Genomic DNA, 16,460 nt, shown 5'->3' with positions numbered 1-16,460 from the left:
TCAAAGTTGTGATCAACCTTTAATTATTCACAGTGGCCTTCCTGGATATTGCACAGCACATTATTAGCAAAACTCCAGATTATACAGCTGGTGGAAGGTGGTGGGAAAATGCAAAGAGGGTCTTGTGGATCAGTGATAGGCTGGAGAATGATAACAAGGGAAAGAGGACAGGAAATTTTCTGCATTTTCTAGGATTTTACCTACTTTCCTCAGCTTCCCAACCCTTTCTTTCCTCCAGCATCTCCTGCACACAGGTTTTCCACAGAGAAGCACCATCAGATCTGGGTCTAAACTGCCCCTATGGAGCTTGTAAAGACCTTGGTTTCCATTCCATTCCTCCTGGGAACACAGGAAGAGCAAGCTGTGACTAAAACACAACTTGTGCACCTAAGTTTCCTTTCTAGAGGTTCCACAGTAGCAGCAAGAGGGGAAAAGATGAAAGGGATGGATGGGAAATGCTTCCCAAAACAAGGATTTTAGGAGCAGACTCAGAAGAAATGTGGAGCAGCCCACAGCACCTGCTCCGAGACACAATATTTTCATCTAAAGCCAGAATAAAGGTAAATTTTCTTCAGCACCTGAATTGAGAAGTGAATGTCGTTTTTTTTTCATTGAAAGACTGGGGCAATAATCACAGCAAGAAAATGAATAACTAAAACAATATATTTCATTTAGATCATCAGAGATCTCATTTCAGCTTTGTTTCCCTCTTGGCTTATTGTACTTTCTAATGCAATTTGCAGGTTTTGATCACAGATGAGTTTAAAACAAATGAGCAGCTATTTGAATTTAAAAGTTCTGGTTAGAAAGGTGGAGAAGAACCATTCTGGCATCTCTAAACTAAGCCACCTCTTTCTTAAAACACTGAAATTACATACTCTGTTGAGTCCAAACCATCATCTCTTTGAATTCTTGCAGGACAGAGAGAGGCTGAACCAATTGGTCAACTTTGACCAAGTTTTCCTTCAAACCTCTCGAAAACCAATTTTCCAGAAGATTTGCTACGAGTCAAGAGGTGACATTTATCTCCCAGGTGATGCCCTTCCTTGGTTTTCAAACATCTTCTTTCCCTTCAAGCTGCCACGCACCGCTGCAGGATGCCGAGGCACGTTGAGATTCCTAAAACAGCAGAAAAATCCGAGGAAGCCAAAAAACACAGCTCCCACTGTGAAAGCCCCAGACACGGGAGAGGGAATATGATGGGCAGGCTGGAGAGTGTCTGTATTTTGGGTGTTTTTTTTGTCTAGCACAAAGGTATCGAGGTATTCAGCAGAGAAAACCCCGGTGGCTTCGCGCTCGTGCCCTGGCAGCCGGGAAGGCGGCAGGCAGAGGGAAAAGCTGTCACAGATGGACACGGATGATCAAAGCCAGACAGTAATTCCAGGAGTAGCAAAGGTGACACGTTGAAGTGTAATGTCCTGGAAAGAGCCCTTCTGGCTGCCTGGTAGGGGCTTTCTCTCAAGGTGTTTCTCTGCCCCTGCCACCGCAAGACCTTAGTGACATTGGAAAATGCAGAGAACAGAGAAATTTCTGTAGCTCGAGGGGGCAATCCAAGACATTTGCATTCATTACAAGTTCCCTTTACCAGAAAGAAATGCTCAGGCATGTGAATAATTTCAGAAGAGACCCATTCTCTTGCAAGAGTCAAGGGCTTTTGATGGGAACAAAGGGACCCTCTCATCTCAAACCTGCATAGATCTGAACAGATCAAGGCCAGACAATGCTTGCATGTCCCCAGCAAGGGGCCTTAGAGGAATAATCAGGTCTCTTGGACAAGGAACATCATCAGAAGGGAGGAATAAAACATAGGTTGAGTGTACAACATGTGTTTGCACTTGAAGTGAAGCTGAAGCTTGCAGGTGTCTCTTGTTTCATCATGGACTATCCAAAACAGTTGCCCACCAGCACTGAGCCCTAGTCACATCCTACAGCTCACCAGCAGCCTGAGCTGGATCTGTCCTGATCCCAGTGCTCCTGGTGTGGATGGGATGAATAAACACCTGGGGGAATCCAAGAGGGAGGAGAAAGAAACCCAATCAAGACCATCACACTCATGCTGCTGAAGATCCCAGGGCTGTAATGAGTAGTGACAGCCCCCAAGTTTCTTCTGGAGGACACCCGTGGCTCCAAGCAGAGAAGTGTTGGTAGCAGGAGCATCACACCCGAAAAAAAATATAAGATACTAGGGAAATTTTCTCCTTTTTTAGCTCTTTTTTTTCCTTTCCTGTACAGCACTTTTAACTATTAATGAGAATTTTCTGTATTAATTTGGACCGCGGCTGCATGGAACTATAACTGGACTAATAGTCTGGACTATTATTAGGTTGTTAAAACTTTAATTAGACCAGCTATTTTTGCTGGGAACAAGATGTTGAAAGGAAATAGAATGAACTGCTTGGTCCACCGGCACAGTAGCGAAGAGCTCAGAGGCTCAGTGTGGTGAAGGACAATGGACAGAGGAAGCAAAGAGGACCAAGGAGTTCAGGGCCCAGGAGAACTTTTTCAGGGACTTACCATGAAGTAGTAGAGCTGAGAAGACCTGGCCATGAACTCTGGCTTGCACTCGGCCACGCAGATTTCCACAAATCCGGCGTGCTGGCTGGGCTTGGCCTCCCCCATCTCACACACGATCCTGAGAGGAAAATACCAACCAGGAGCAGAGTTTGAGGGGTGGTTTGGTGGTGCTGGTAAGATAGAATTGGAGCAGAGAGCCCACAGTGCTGCGGTATGGATGGTAGATTAATCCACCCTCTTCTGTCCCATCCAGAATCCAAATTGTGGATTAAGTTATTCTTTAGAAAGTGATGGCTTCTGCCTGAGACAAGTGCTGAGGTGGTGTAAATCCACTTAAATACACAGAGAAGTACTGGGCTGAGGTCTGGCTCCATCCCTCTCAGCTCCAGCCTGGCATGGTGGTGGCAGCTCTAAGGCTTAATGATCTCTCCTGCATTTAGCAAGAGGCTTTTCAGGATTGCTGCCTTCAAAACTGGAATTGAACACCTTGGGATGACTGCTTGGTGAAAACCAGGATAACTTCAGGGCATTTGCCATGAAGATCACCTAAACATGCAGTCCAAACACAGTAAAAACTGGATTATTAAATAAATGGATTATCCCGTACATGAAGAACGGCCTCTTCCATCCCTCAATTCCCAGGTCAGAATGGATTCCTTGGAAGGCCCTACAGGTAGGAATGTCATTAGGTGTGCTGTGGCCTTTGCTCTGCCACACACCCCACTTACTGCTCTGCTGGGATGTACCCTTCCACCAGGGGCTTGCACTCCACGCCGGCCACTTTGACGTGGGACGCGATATCCCGGAACTCCAGCCCTAGGTTCTCCCCACGGATGGTCACTTTGGTCCCTCCCTCGCGAGGGCCCGTCACGGGGTTGATCTGGGGAAACAAGCCAAGAGAAAGGAGAATGATCAAAACAGGCACCAGAATCCTGTCAAGTGAAAGAATAGACAACTTTTGGGGATCACTAGGGATACTTATAATTATAAATGCTGAACAAACCTGCTTCAGATACTCAGAGTATGCAAAATTCTGCCCCAGACCTCACTTACTCTCTTTTAACTACTTGCAAAACATCCAGAGGTGAGTAAAAGATTTTTTTCTAGGGATTTGTGGAGCTGCAGCTGAGCTCTGCATTTTGTAGATGTGAGCCATGGAAAGGCAGGAGAGGGACACAGTGGAGAGAAATGGGAGAAAGAACAAGACAAGGACATAAAGGGCTGAGCCAGTCACTTGAAATCTTAAATTCCCAGCCCAAAGCACATGGAGGTTTTGTTCTCTTCTGGAGGTAGGTAATGGTCATGCATCAGAAATTCAGCTGAAAATGTCCACCTGGAAAAAAAACCAGCCAAGCCACAGCAGGAACAGAACAGGGTATTGGGTTAGGTGTGGAGGAGGTGGATGGTGACTGAGACAGCAGCAGCACTGCTCTGTGCCAACACCTCTTCCTGAAAGAGCCCTAGCTTCCCCTCTGGGAGAGGTGGGGCCATTGGAAGGGTGGGCAGGGAGCATGGACAGATTATTTGTGGAGCCTCTGAGTGTCAGCACGAGAGGAGCAGCCATCCCAACCAAGCTGGGGGCTGCTGGAATGGTGTTTGCATCCCAGCCTGGCCCTGCACCAGACCCTCACAGGGTCTTGCTCCATCCCCCTTGTCCAGAGCCAGGTAGGAATCAGCACTGGAACTGTCTCCTGAGCATTGGAGCAGCACCAGAATCACGAGGCTGGCCCTTAATTATCTCCATTCTGCCCTTCCAATTCCTTGCCATGCCCACTTTGCCATGCCACTGCCTGCTTGAGAGGGGTTCAAGCACTTCCCTCGCAGGGTGTTCCCTGCTGCCTGCTCAGGATGCCACGGCTGCCATCTGCCAGGGCTGGCACAGCTCTCCCTGCAGTGAGCAAAGGGGAATTCCCTGTCTCAGGTCCGTACCCACCTGTCCCTGGCTCTGCCAGGTGGGAATCTGGGGCTGGCAGCCATGCCCTGCTGCTCCCAACCCCTTCCCAGCACCCAGCCTGGCACCAGGGTTGGTGTAATTCCCACCCAAAGGGTGACTCCTAGAAGGCTCAACCTTTAATAAAAGGAGGGAGAGCCAGGCACCTCTAGGGGATATTTAATTTTAGGATATTGACTTTAGGATATTAACTGTAGTTGTTGTGAACCAACTCCTCAGTGAGTGTGACATATCTCTGACCCTGCAGGGAACCAGGAGGTATTTGTGGTGGTTTTCCAGAAAAGAAAAAAGAAAGGGAAAGAAGAAAGGGGAAAGGGGAAAGGGGAAATGGGAATGGGAAAGGGAAAGGTGAAAGGGGAAAGGGGAAAGCTGTCTAAAGCAAAAGATTTCAAAAAATTCTTGCTGTGACTCAAAAAGCATCAACAGGAAACTTCCTAGAGCAAAGCTAACACAGCACCACAGAATCCTTCCCTGGGCAATATTTAATTTGCGAAGGCCAGCTTCAAAACTCACTTATTTCCTTAAATCAGGAGGGCCTGGGATTCTCCTAGGATCACATGGAAGATTTTTTTTAACCCTATTTCACAGCTCTGCCATAGAATCAACCAAGAGGAAGGTGTTACCAGGTTGCTTTCACAGCAGGAGAGGAGGAGCCTGTTCTATCACAGGTGAAAAAACATGGCACAAGACCTGTCAGTTTTGGAGAGGAAAATCCAGGCAGGGAAACAAAAGCTGCCAGGAAGCCTCAGCTTCCTCTGGAAGACCCAAAGCTGCATCCCAGTTTCCAGTCTCTGCTCATATCCACTGCTGCTTGTCACTCCTAAAGGAGGTTTTTGTGGCTCAGCGAGTCTCTAAGTGCCTTAATTTCCCTGAGTGGCTCTGTAAATGCCAGAGCTGGTACAGAAATGGGGAGATCAGTGCTGCAGGGGGTGTGAGAGCCCCTACAAGTGTGAGTACACGTGTTGTTCCTCCTCTCCCCTGCAGAGATCCAGGCCTGGCTCCTCTCCAGGCTCTGGATGCTCCCACCCCACAGCTCCAGACCTACCATTAGCTGCAATATATATCCAGTCACTTGAGATTACTTCCATGCTAATGGCTCAGAAAAAGGCCTTCCAAGAGCTACTTAGGATTGCAGCAGGCAGCTGGAATATTTCATGAGTGAGTGTTGCAATGATCTGTTTGAGCTCAGAGACTTGTTGGAGGAAATGCCAGCAGAATTTGAAGCACGGCCCCTCTGGAGCTGTAAGGTGGAGAATGAGGGATTTGCTCTTCAAAAAGAGGCTGGAGATGAAGGATTAGTGTTAAAGCATGGCAGGGAATTGTGGGTGGACCTTCAGACCCTCTGCAGGCCCAGGTCCTTGTGTTTTGGATTTCTGCTTTAGCTGATCATCCATTAGCTGCCCCATACCAAATTCCATCATTGTTTCACAAGGTCTGAGAATCTGAAAACATTATTAAAATGTTTCCCCAAGCTCCAAGTGATTTTCAAGACCTCAAAGCTGAATTTTCAGGTGTAGCTGTCCTTTCTGGCTGTCTGGATTTGGTTTCACAGCTTCAGGTGGTTCAGGTGGGGTCACAATTACCAGTCTCAGATAAATCCAAGTAAAGTAGAGACTTTCACCTTGGAAACACCAGAATGAGCCATAAACATCAGAATAAACTGACCTCCAGCAGTTAAAGTGAGAGAGAGCTTTGAAAGCTGTTGGATACAGGGAGATGGATCAAAACACAGGGAAAGGGGTTATTTTCAATAACACCTGGGGAAAATAGATTCAACCCAGCCTTTGCTCTCCCAAAATATTCAAGCACAGATGTTGCTTTAGGGCTCTTCCATAACACCCACACTTTTTGAATCTGAATCAAATACAACTTTAAAAAGCCTTTCTTGCTTTCTAGGAAAATAACCCACCTAATTATTCCTATTAAACCACCACTGTGGAGGCTGGATTTTCCTCTTTTGCATTTTGCCATGTTTTCCCTGTTTCATTTCCTTCCTGACTTTTCCCATTTGTAAATCAGGCCCTGGCCACATTGAAAGGGTGCTCATGTTGAGTAAGGCCTGGTGACTGAGAGGTGCTCAAGGCAGGAGGCAGCTGGAAGGGATGGAGCCCTCATTTTCAAGGCTCAGCTCTGTCCTGCTGCCTGACCAGTGACCCTGAAAATGTGCCTGGCATTATGGCAAAGGCATCCTAAGACAGCAGACAAAAATCCCTTTAGATTTCAGGTCTGACTTGCCTGCCCTGCCTTCTCTCCCTTCTTCTGCTCCTTGTCTTTCTGGTCATCCTGTTCTCTTATTTCCTTTTTGAACCTTTCCTCCAGCTTTCCCTTTGGCCCAGTCAACATGATCAATAGGGAACAACGTTATTCTGCAGATCCTTCCCCCAGCCCTGCCCTCATTCTCTTTATCTTAACAGGACACTTCCCAGCTTTTCCTACTCCATGCTTGCTCCTGCCTCCTCCTTGAGCCTTCCAAGGGGACACTTGACAACTGTACAGGGCTTTATTTGCTCTGCGAAGACTTTTTCACTTCACAACCTCATCCAGGGGCAGGACAAACAAAAGGGTATAATCTGCTGGAGTTGGTGGAGGTTTCTGGGGTTTTTTTTCTGGGCATGGCTTTGTCCATGTCATGTTGCCAGAAAACATAAATCACACCTTCCCTCTTGCTTGATCTCCTGTCAGCAAAGCTCCAACCTCTCTGGGATCACTCAACACCTCCTTCTCAGCCAGGCTGGCCAGAGAGGCTGCTCCAAGAGACATTTGGGCTCCTCTGATTTACCCTCACACTGACCATTAGATCTTGTCTCACCTTCAGCTGCTCCTCTAGAAGGCCAAGCTCTCCTAAGGGCCTGATGCCACATCTGCCAGCCCTTCTGGGGCAGGTCAGGTGCTCTGGGGCTCCTCAGGCTGCACCAGCAGTCTGTGTTTGGGATTATGGTGGAAATTCTGACACCCTTGGGTGTTAACCCAAGTGTGGATTCTTCGCTTCTTTTTTTGCCAGGGTTGGGATTAAATCCATGAGATGGTATTTCTGGTTTGGACTCAGATGTTTATTAGTTCTTATCTACGTTACAGTCTCACAGAACCTCAGTTCTACAGCACTTCACTCTAACAAACTAAAAATGGAGCCCCATCTCTTTCTCTACAAGGCTTTTAAGAATAAACTGTCCAATTAAGAAATGACACCTAAATTATTTTCACTTTTAACCCAATAACCAACCACCTGTGCCCTGCAATGTGGACTTTTTTATCCAGTTACACAAAACCACCCAAACCCATGGAGAAGGAGGTGAAGAAGAAGAACCAGCCTCTGCCCCAAAACCTCCATCTTGCTTTACAGATATTACTGTATTCTAAACCCTTAAACTCTGAGTTTCCCACCCTGTGATGTCACACACTTCTATTCAAACTCCACACCCACAATCCCAGTTCTGCCATTCCATTTTGGAAGCTTCTCCACAGCCTCAGGTCAATGCAGTGTTCTCTTGAGGGTCAGTGCCTGCCAGCACAGAAACTCTCAAATTCCCAGCAGCCAGGGTTCCAACACCCAAGGTCACCCCTGGGTTGTAGACACATAAAAATTTTGTTCCGACCTTTGAAGCCACCATGGCCTCACATCCCCAGAGTGCCTGAGGCTTTTCCTGACCCCGCAGAACTCAGCCCTGACCTCCCCATCACCAACCCAACCCCAAATCGGGAAAACAAACCAAGGAAAGGGAATCCCCCAGCTTCTGGCAGATCCATGACTTACATCCGTGATCTTGGGGTTGGTGCACTTGCCCTTGGTGCTGGACAGCTCCAGCCACTGGCTGTCCTGGGCTGGGCAGTGCTGCTTCAGCGTGCACTGGTTCTGTCCCTGGCACCAGCCACACTCGAAGTCAGGGTCGGCTTTCAGGCAGAGTCCGCAGCTGTCCCGCATGGCCCCGCACTTGTACAGGTGAACTGCAGGGACAGCAAAAACACAGGGCCTGAGAGATGCAGGCAGCTCAAGGGAGTGTGGGATGGCAGTGAGAGAAAGAGCGAAAAGTGTTCTGGGCTGCTCGTGTCAGAGGCAGGATGGAAACTCTCCAGGGGGGGTGAGTAATGGGGGGAAAACATGGACATCCTCCTTGAAATAAAGTTCATTTGTTCGTTCATTCTTCATCAAAGGTGTTTTCGGAAGCTGAGAGCAGAAGGGAGGATGCTGCTCTCATTCTGATGAGGGACTACAAGCAGGAGGTTGGAGGAAATGGTGCTTAGGCAGTGATTTGGCCTCAGTCCCTTCCTTTCTCTCAGACTGAATGTAATAAAGTGTCACCAGCAACCCGCCTTAGACTCAGTACTTCATCCTAAGAGAATTTTCTAGACCTGGCCAACCCACAGCTTAAACTTGGGTGTGAAACACCCCAGAATTTTGTGTTAAGGTGATGACACTCAGGTTTCCCACTTGACAGAAATCCCAAAAGATAACAGTTTATACAGAATGGTTCATTATGAAGCTGATTCCAGGGATTCACAACCAGCCTTTGCCCCTTCTTCTGCTCCAGAAATTCAGTCTGCTTCCCACTTTGAAGCAGAGTTGATTCCACTCTAATACAGACAGCATTGATTAATGCTTAGCTCCATTTTGGGCTGTTAAGTGATTAGAAGCACTCTGAGCTTTTTCTAATAAAACCTAAAAATACTGAAGTTCTCCCACGAAATGAGATCATGTTGTTTATCCTTATTTTACAGATGTAGAAACTGAGGCCTGGCTTGCACAGGGGACTGATAGCAGAATTCTCCTCCTGAAAGATGAAGGTGATAGAATCATGGCTCTCAGATGTATTTTTCTTTCCTCCATTTGTGGGCATGTTGGGAGATTTTCCCTCTGTGCTTCTGTCATGCTGTGTCTATAGGTGACTAAAGTGGTTTTTGTCTTTATACACAATCCCAGAGCTCAAAGGCTTTGGAAATATTTATGCTGAAAGGCTCTGTCTCTCCATACCTTCCCCCTCGAAGTCAGCAAGTATTGGCCAATGCAAGAAAAACTCAGAAACTCTTTACTTCTCCAGGCTGGGTACAAGAAGAGTACCCAAAAGTACCCCAAAAATTCTGCAAAACATCTGTCGAACACAGTGTTTTCCAGACCAGGTGGGATATAACTCTTTTCTTAGTTTTCTGTGGCATTTCCTCAAATTTGTTGACTTATTCTGCTTGAGATGCTATCAGTGAGTATCTCTGTAGATAATTTAGCAGGGTCAGTTTGGCATTTCTGCCTCCTAGCCCAGCCCATGGTAATGCTGGATGTGAAGGCAGTGGTCACCTCTATGTAGTATTGCTTCCATGTGGTATCTCTATGGACATATGCCTAAACTCTCCTCCTGACCAAAAACATGACGATAATGTCCAAATCACTCATCTGGGATAGCCACCAGCCAGTGTTGCTTCCCAGATTTTTTTCTATGCACTATTTGCAACATTTTGGCTTGGAACAACCTAAGAAGGTGGTAGAGATCATTCTTGATTCATCCCCTGGTCTGTTTTATGTTACTGGCACAAATAGTCCTAAAATATGATCATCATGATTATGAGATTTATTTCACTTCCACATCATCTAGGATAGCTCAGTGAAGCCCAAGAAAAGAATTTACATTTTTGGTGTGGATCACCTGGTGTCAGGGGTGCTCATTTTATGGTACCACAAAACTAAGCAGGACTGGGGCAAGCATCCAAATTCTGACCTCCAAGGCACACTGTTAAAGGTTCTCACAGCCCATGGCACTGTTTGGGCCCATGGAAATCAGCAGTGTCCTGGAAACACCTTGGCACACCTCAGAGAAAAGGAGACAATTCCAGAGCAGAGGCAGGGTGGCAGTTTCAACACAGGCTGTGCCTGCGTGCCAGGGCTGGGCAGGAATCTCCAGCCTTTTGTGTTTGCTGAGTGGATTTCACCCTCAAAAGCCACAGTTTTGGGCCATTCAGAGGGGGAGAAGAGCAGATGGGGTTGTGCCATGGGGAGAAGAGTTGCTTTCTGTGTTGCTCTCCAGGTTGAACGTGTTATTGGTGGGAAGCTCACCCACCAGCCCTCAGCATGAGGGTGGGTGTGGAACGGTGTGACAGCACCAGAGGAGAACCTGGTGGGGACAGATTGAGTGGGAGAAGGTGTGGGAAGTGTCCACGACAAGGTAAAGAGAGGGAGGGAGACATTTCTGAGAGGTGATGATGTGAGAAGAAGAGAATCTGCAGGTGTGAGCTGCAAATGCAGGGCAGCCAAGGGGAGGGGTTGCCTGGGCAGAAGGTTCCAGGGTGGAAAGACAAGAAGGAAGAAGAAGATGTGGATGGACCATCCATCTCCAGAAACACCCAGCCTGCCTCAGGGTTGTGGCTGGATGTGCAGCCCCCCCTGTGAGAGGCACACCAAACCTGTGCCATCAGTGGTGGTTAAACACAGGTGGTTTTCAATTCCTTTTTATCATTACCATTTTGTTTTGCTCAGAATTCTCCCACTGGAGAGCTGCAGCCTTCCTGCTCCCCTTCTGCCTTCCCCCGCTCATCACTAAATTGCCTCTGAGCAGAGAGCCCGCTCTCCTGGCATGTTAACTTGAAGAGCATCACTGCAGGAGAAATAAAGAGGGGGAGAAAAAGCTGGAGAGGGAGGGGCGTGAAAACCAGACACGTGGATGCGGGGAGAAGCGGGAGGCAGAGACGATGAAGGGAGAGGGAGAGCAACACAAGTGGGAGGGAGAGTCTCATTTCTCAGGTGGAATGAGAGAAGTGGAGGGCTGGGGGGGAGGCACACAAAGCACTCAAAAATTGGTAATTTGCAGAGTGCAGAGAACAAGTGTGTAGCAGCCAGCACGGGGAGATGGTGGCGGCTTTGTTAAGTGTAGGGAGCGAGGGCCCGTTGCTAAGGTTACTGCTTCCAAGGACAAGTTGAAATAACTCTTTACCTTTGTTCTGTGCTGGGTTGTCAATGTTGAAATTCCCGTTCCACACGACTGTCAGCTCCACTGGCAGGCTGTTAATCTCCATCCCTTCGTACGAGTACTAGAAGTCGGAGAGGAAAAACAAAACCAAAAAAAAAAAAAAAAAAAAAAAAAAACCAAACCCAGGCTTAGAGAGTTGCCTGGAGGTGGGGAGGGGATGGGATGGGATGGGATGGGATGGGATGGGATGGGATGGGATGGGATGGGATGGGATGAGGCAAGAGGTGGTGCTGAGCATGGAGAACAAGAGAAATGGAGCTGTCACCCACCTCCCTAATCAGCAGCACCTGCCAGAATGCTACAGGATGCTCCCAAAGCTATGGAGCTCCAACCATGCCCTCACAAAAGCCCATCTATCCATTAGATGAACATTCATAGAATCCCAGAATAGGGATGGAAGGGAGCTTAAAGATCATCCAGTGCCACCCATGCCATGGCAGGGACACCTTCCACTGTCCTGGGGTGCTCCAAGCCCCATTCAACCTGGCCTTGGACACTTCCATGGATCCAGGGGCAGCCACAGCTGCTCTGGGCAACCAGAGCCTCACCACCAATAATTCCTTCCTAATATCTGATCTGAACCTTTCTTGAACTTAAAGCCACACCCTCGTGTCCTATCAGTCACAAAAATATTCCATGATGTAAGTGTGTTTGCATGTGATGGGCTTTAACTTCAAAATCCATTTTTTGGCTGTTGAACAAAACTTTGAAAAGTATTTTTCCAAGTTGGGTGCAATTTTGAGGTGCAAATTACACATTCTGGGTCTTCCATCCAGTTGTGCCTCTGCTGGGTATTCCATAGGTGCTGAGGGGGTAGGTGAGGTTATTTACACTAGGGATGTCTTGAAGAACTCTTGGAAGCTGAGTAAAGTCTCAAAATAAGGGAAACCCCCTGAAAAAGGGGGAAATGGAGCCAGTGTGTAATTATAGACCTGTCAGCCTAACTTGGCTTCCCAGAAAGAAAGTACATCAAATTATTAAACAATCAATTTATAAGCACCTGCGAGATGATAAGGTGATAAAAATCAGCCAGTACAGATTTGTCAAGAACAAATTGTGTCAACCCAATCTAATTTCCTTTTTGACAGGCTTAATGACTTTGTGGATAAAGGGGAGGCAGCAGATCTGATCTATCCTGATTTCAGGAGAGTGTTTGCTACTCTCCTACAGCAGATCCCCATAAACAAACCATGGAAATGTGACCTAAGAAAGGCCACCATAAGGTTTATGCAAAAACCATTAAACAAAAGAAAAACAAAAAAAAAAAAAAAAAAAAAAAAAAAAATCAGACAATTCCATGTCAAGATGGGAGGATGTTTCAAAAGGAATATTGTCCTGAGTCTGGCTTCACTCACTCAGTATTTTCACTACTGACTTGGATGATTTCATGACACTGTTCTGGAGGGAGTATAAGAACCTCCAACAGCAGCGTTAAGAGTTCAAAACAAACTTGACAAATCATAGAACTGGGCCAAAATCAACTGAATGAAATTCAAGGCTGGCAAATGGGGACTATTTTTTCAGTGGGAGGAATTGATGCAAGCAACTCTGAAATTGGAGTGGTTGGGCAGTGCTGCAGGAGAGGGTCTGGGGACTGCTGCAGATCATGAACAGACTGTAAATCAACAATACCATATTGCTGCCAAAACCCAAACAATTCTCCTTTGGGGATGGAGCAGATAGAGTTTGTTACATGTGTAAACCCCAGGAGGCAATCACTTTTCCCTACTCGGAACCAGAAAAGCTTCAGCTGGAGCAAGGAGTATCCAGTTTCCAGCAAATATGTCTTAAAATGCTGCAAAAAACTTCTGAGAGGGTTGGACAGATTTAAACAAACACTTGTCAGGGGCAGTGAAGGCACACAGAGGTGACCCCAAGGAAGGAAATGGAAGCTGCTCTCTGGAGGCCCTCTCCACGTGGTGCTGAGTGCTTTTTTCCACCTAGATTTTGATTTATCTCAAGCCAGTTCATCCAGGGTTCACCCCGTTGCCCCTCAGGACCCACGCCCCACCTCCATCAGCAGCTTCAACCCAACACCTCACCAAAAGGCAAAAAGCCTCACGGTGGGAGAGGAGATGGTTGATTAAAGGAAAGAAGGGAGCAAGAAAGAAGGGGAGAAATATTTTGTGTCTGCTACTATTGCTGAGCACAGTGCACAGTAGGATTTTCCCTCCTGAGAGCAGGGATCTCCCACTGCACTGGGATCTACAGTGGTACAAAGTCCCACTTTGAAAGGAAACTATTTCCCCACTACAAGGTGAGATATAACTGAGCAAGCTGGTTTGGCTGGGCCAAAAAAGTCACTAAAGAGTCCCCCATCCCTTAAACTCCTGTTGTGGTTATCCACAGAGATGCCAAAGCTCTGAGCTTTGCAGGTAGGCTTTCCTGGATCCATTAATTGCTATATAATTGAGGAGTAAATGGTAACTGGTGATTTCTGTCCATTACAGCAGAGTGGGAGCTGCTTGCACAGTAATTCTTCTTTGCACAGACTAAACACAATTAGCCATTTATCTGCAAAATGCTGTGGTTATGATCCAGTTGTAGGGAATTTATGAGAATTTGTGGTTTCCATGGAGGTAAAGAGCAGCCCAGGTGAGCCATGTCCCACCAGTCTCATTCAGGATTTGCATTTTTGTGACACTTTCGGGTGTCGCTGCCAGCAAGATCCAAGATGATGCAGCGCTGTCTGGACTCACACCACTGGCTGTTCCCATCTCTGAAGAGCTGGGAGCAAGGATGAGGAGACAGGAATGGGAAGGAGAGTGCCTGAAGAGTGGTGAATAATTAAACTTCTGCCACTCAGGAACACTACTTTGCACGACACTTTGAAAACGCTGATTGGGAACGGAAAATGGGATACATACGGAATAACTGGTCATCCTGAAGTCAGAAGATGAGTCTTAGAAAGGGCCTCACCAAAGCCTCGTGTGTGTTTTGAGATTTAGCTGGAAGCAGAGCCTAGGCAGGGCTGCCAAGGGACAGGCAGCTGGAATCTCCTGGAGCCTTTCTTCCCATGGAAGATCCCAGCACCAGCAGCAGGAGCTCAGCCGGGATTTTAGATCTTATCTGTCTGCAGCACCAGGGGCAACCACATATTAGACTTTTAAACCCAGCAGGCTTGATCCAGACCTGGAAAGGGATGTGAGAGGATAAATCCCATGGGAGAGCTCTGAGGATGAAGCCAGCTGGGATGAGGATGCTCACACTGCCCCTGCCCGACCCCATCCGACGCTGTGTGGGCTGCATGGCAGCAAAGCAGAGCAATTTGCAAAGGAACCATGAGGAAATGCTCCGTCCTCCTCAGACCACAGGAGCTGCTCACTCATTGTGACCCCTCTTCAAAGCCCACTGAACTCAACAGGAGTCTTTGAAAAGGACTCGCTCAGCCATGACAATAAGATGGAAATGGGCTTCAGGGGAGAAAAAAGGGCTGGAGCATCGATCTCCAGGAGAGCAGAGCTTCCCGGACACTCCTGAGAAGTGCTCATACCATCAGGGCTTGTCTCGCCACTTTTCCTGGCACAACTGCCTCCAACACAGGCAAGGCATCCCAGAAGATGTAAATCTGACCCCTAAGTCTAACCAGTCTGGATTTTAATCACAATAATCTCATCAAAGCAGAAAATTATGGGCAATTTGCGGACCTGACTGAGAAGGAAAGGCTGTGCTGCCCGGAACACAGACTGGCTCTCTTCAGGAAATACCAAAAAGCTACTAGAAAGAGCTGTTGTAAATCACAAGAGCAATGTTTGGAACTCACAAGTATCCTTTTTTTTTGCCTTTTAAACTCTCCATTAGCATCAGATACTCCCGCAGTTTGTGCAAATCCATATCCACACCTGACCACTTGCAGCATCCTGTCCTTGAGTAATTTGGCTTGAGCACACTTAGGATGATAAATCCATAGTGGTTCATGGTATTTCCCCTTCGTACCTCAAACATGTCCAATAGTGGGGAAACTTCTGCAGAATTTTAGCAGAATTTTAGTGTTGGTTTCTCTGACACCACTTTTATGACTAGAGCTCAAATCCAGGGATTGATTCCTGTACCTGGCTCTGCCACCAACCCCTTGCACGATCCTGTGGAAACCATTTAATCTTTCTTTGCCTCAATTTTCCAGCCATATAAAGGCAGAAAACTTCTTGCTCACTGTCATTCTGTTTCCTTGGATCCTTTGCTTCCCAGAGCTGGGACTGAATTTTTACAACTGGGTATCACCCAGGCCAACAGAGTCCATGTGATTACTGAGGTTTCTCTTTCTTTTAAATGTAGATAAATAATTAGAGGAGTGGATGCACGAGGGTGACATTCCTGGTGGGAGGTTTGGAACTAGATGATCTTTAAGATCCCTTCCAACCCAAACCATTCCCTGATTCTACAACTCACAGCCCTGTGCTTGTCTTTTGGCCACCCACAACTGTGTTTTGCCAGGATTTCTGTGAATAGCTCCTCATTTTTTTTCTCAGCTCTGCTTTTTATTGGATTTTTTTTTTATCACTCCCTTCACTGTAAGCCACACCACAGAGTCAAATGCCACTGAGATCTCTTGCTGAAGTGCAATGATGTGACAAATAGAACTGACTTGCTCTCCTGTCCCTAAGCCACACAGCACTTTCAGCTGCACCACCTCAGGTCTCACAGCACGCAGAGCTGTGAAGGATTCAGGACAAAATCATCAGCAGGGATTTTGCTGATGGGAACCAGGGTGTGCCAAGGCCAGGGGTGGGCAGGAACCAAGCAAGGATGTGGGATCAGCCACTGGAGCAGGTAATGGCACTGATCATGGCATGCTCAGGTGGGTCAGCCCTCCCCATCTCCCTCTTCCTCGAGCCAAAGGCTGATAATTCTGGGCTGATTGCAAGTGCTGGGGCTCCCATTGCTTCCCACTGGGAAGATTGCACTCTGCCCTGATACATCCAGCAATTTCAGCCCTTCCTGCTGACATTTTTACTTACTTATTTATATGTCTCCTTAGCTCCCCTGCTTTTCATCCCCTCCCATCCCTCCATGTCCAGGCTGTTGGCAGAGCTATCACATGTGCAATA

The 16,460-nt window shown here is 47.3% G+C and overlaps 1 protein-coding gene across 2 annotated transcripts in view; it reads right to left on the bottom strand.

Annotated features, from left to right (window-relative positions):
• Positions 1-16,460, bottom strand: part of PLXNA4 (plexin A4) — a 446,965-nt gene that overhangs the window by 70,261 nt on the left and 360,244 nt on the right. For both annotated transcript variants that reach the window (XM_068189379.1, XM_068189378.1), the window contains exons 11-14: positions 11,377-11,473; positions 8,217-8,407; positions 3,243-3,394; positions 2,515-2,632 (exon numbers count right to left, since the gene is read on the bottom strand). In XM_068189379.1, the coding sequence (XP_068045480.1) occupies positions 2,515-2,632; positions 3,243-3,394; positions 8,217-8,407; positions 11,377-11,473 (558 nt within the window). The remainder of the gene's footprint in view (positions 1-2,514; positions 2,633-3,242; positions 3,395-8,216; positions 8,408-11,376; positions 11,474-16,460) is intronic.

This window comes from Anomalospiza imberbis, chromosome 5 (assembly GCF_031753505.1).
Source record: "Anomalospiza imberbis isolate Cuckoo-Finch-1a 21T00152 chromosome 5, ASM3175350v1, whole genome shotgun sequence".
Classification (NCBI taxonomy): domain Eukaryota; kingdom Metazoa; phylum Chordata; class Aves; order Passeriformes; family Viduidae; genus Anomalospiza; species Anomalospiza imberbis.
Note: the sequence above shows the minus strand (reverse complement) of the source record. Positions and strands in the feature narration are given on the sequence as shown.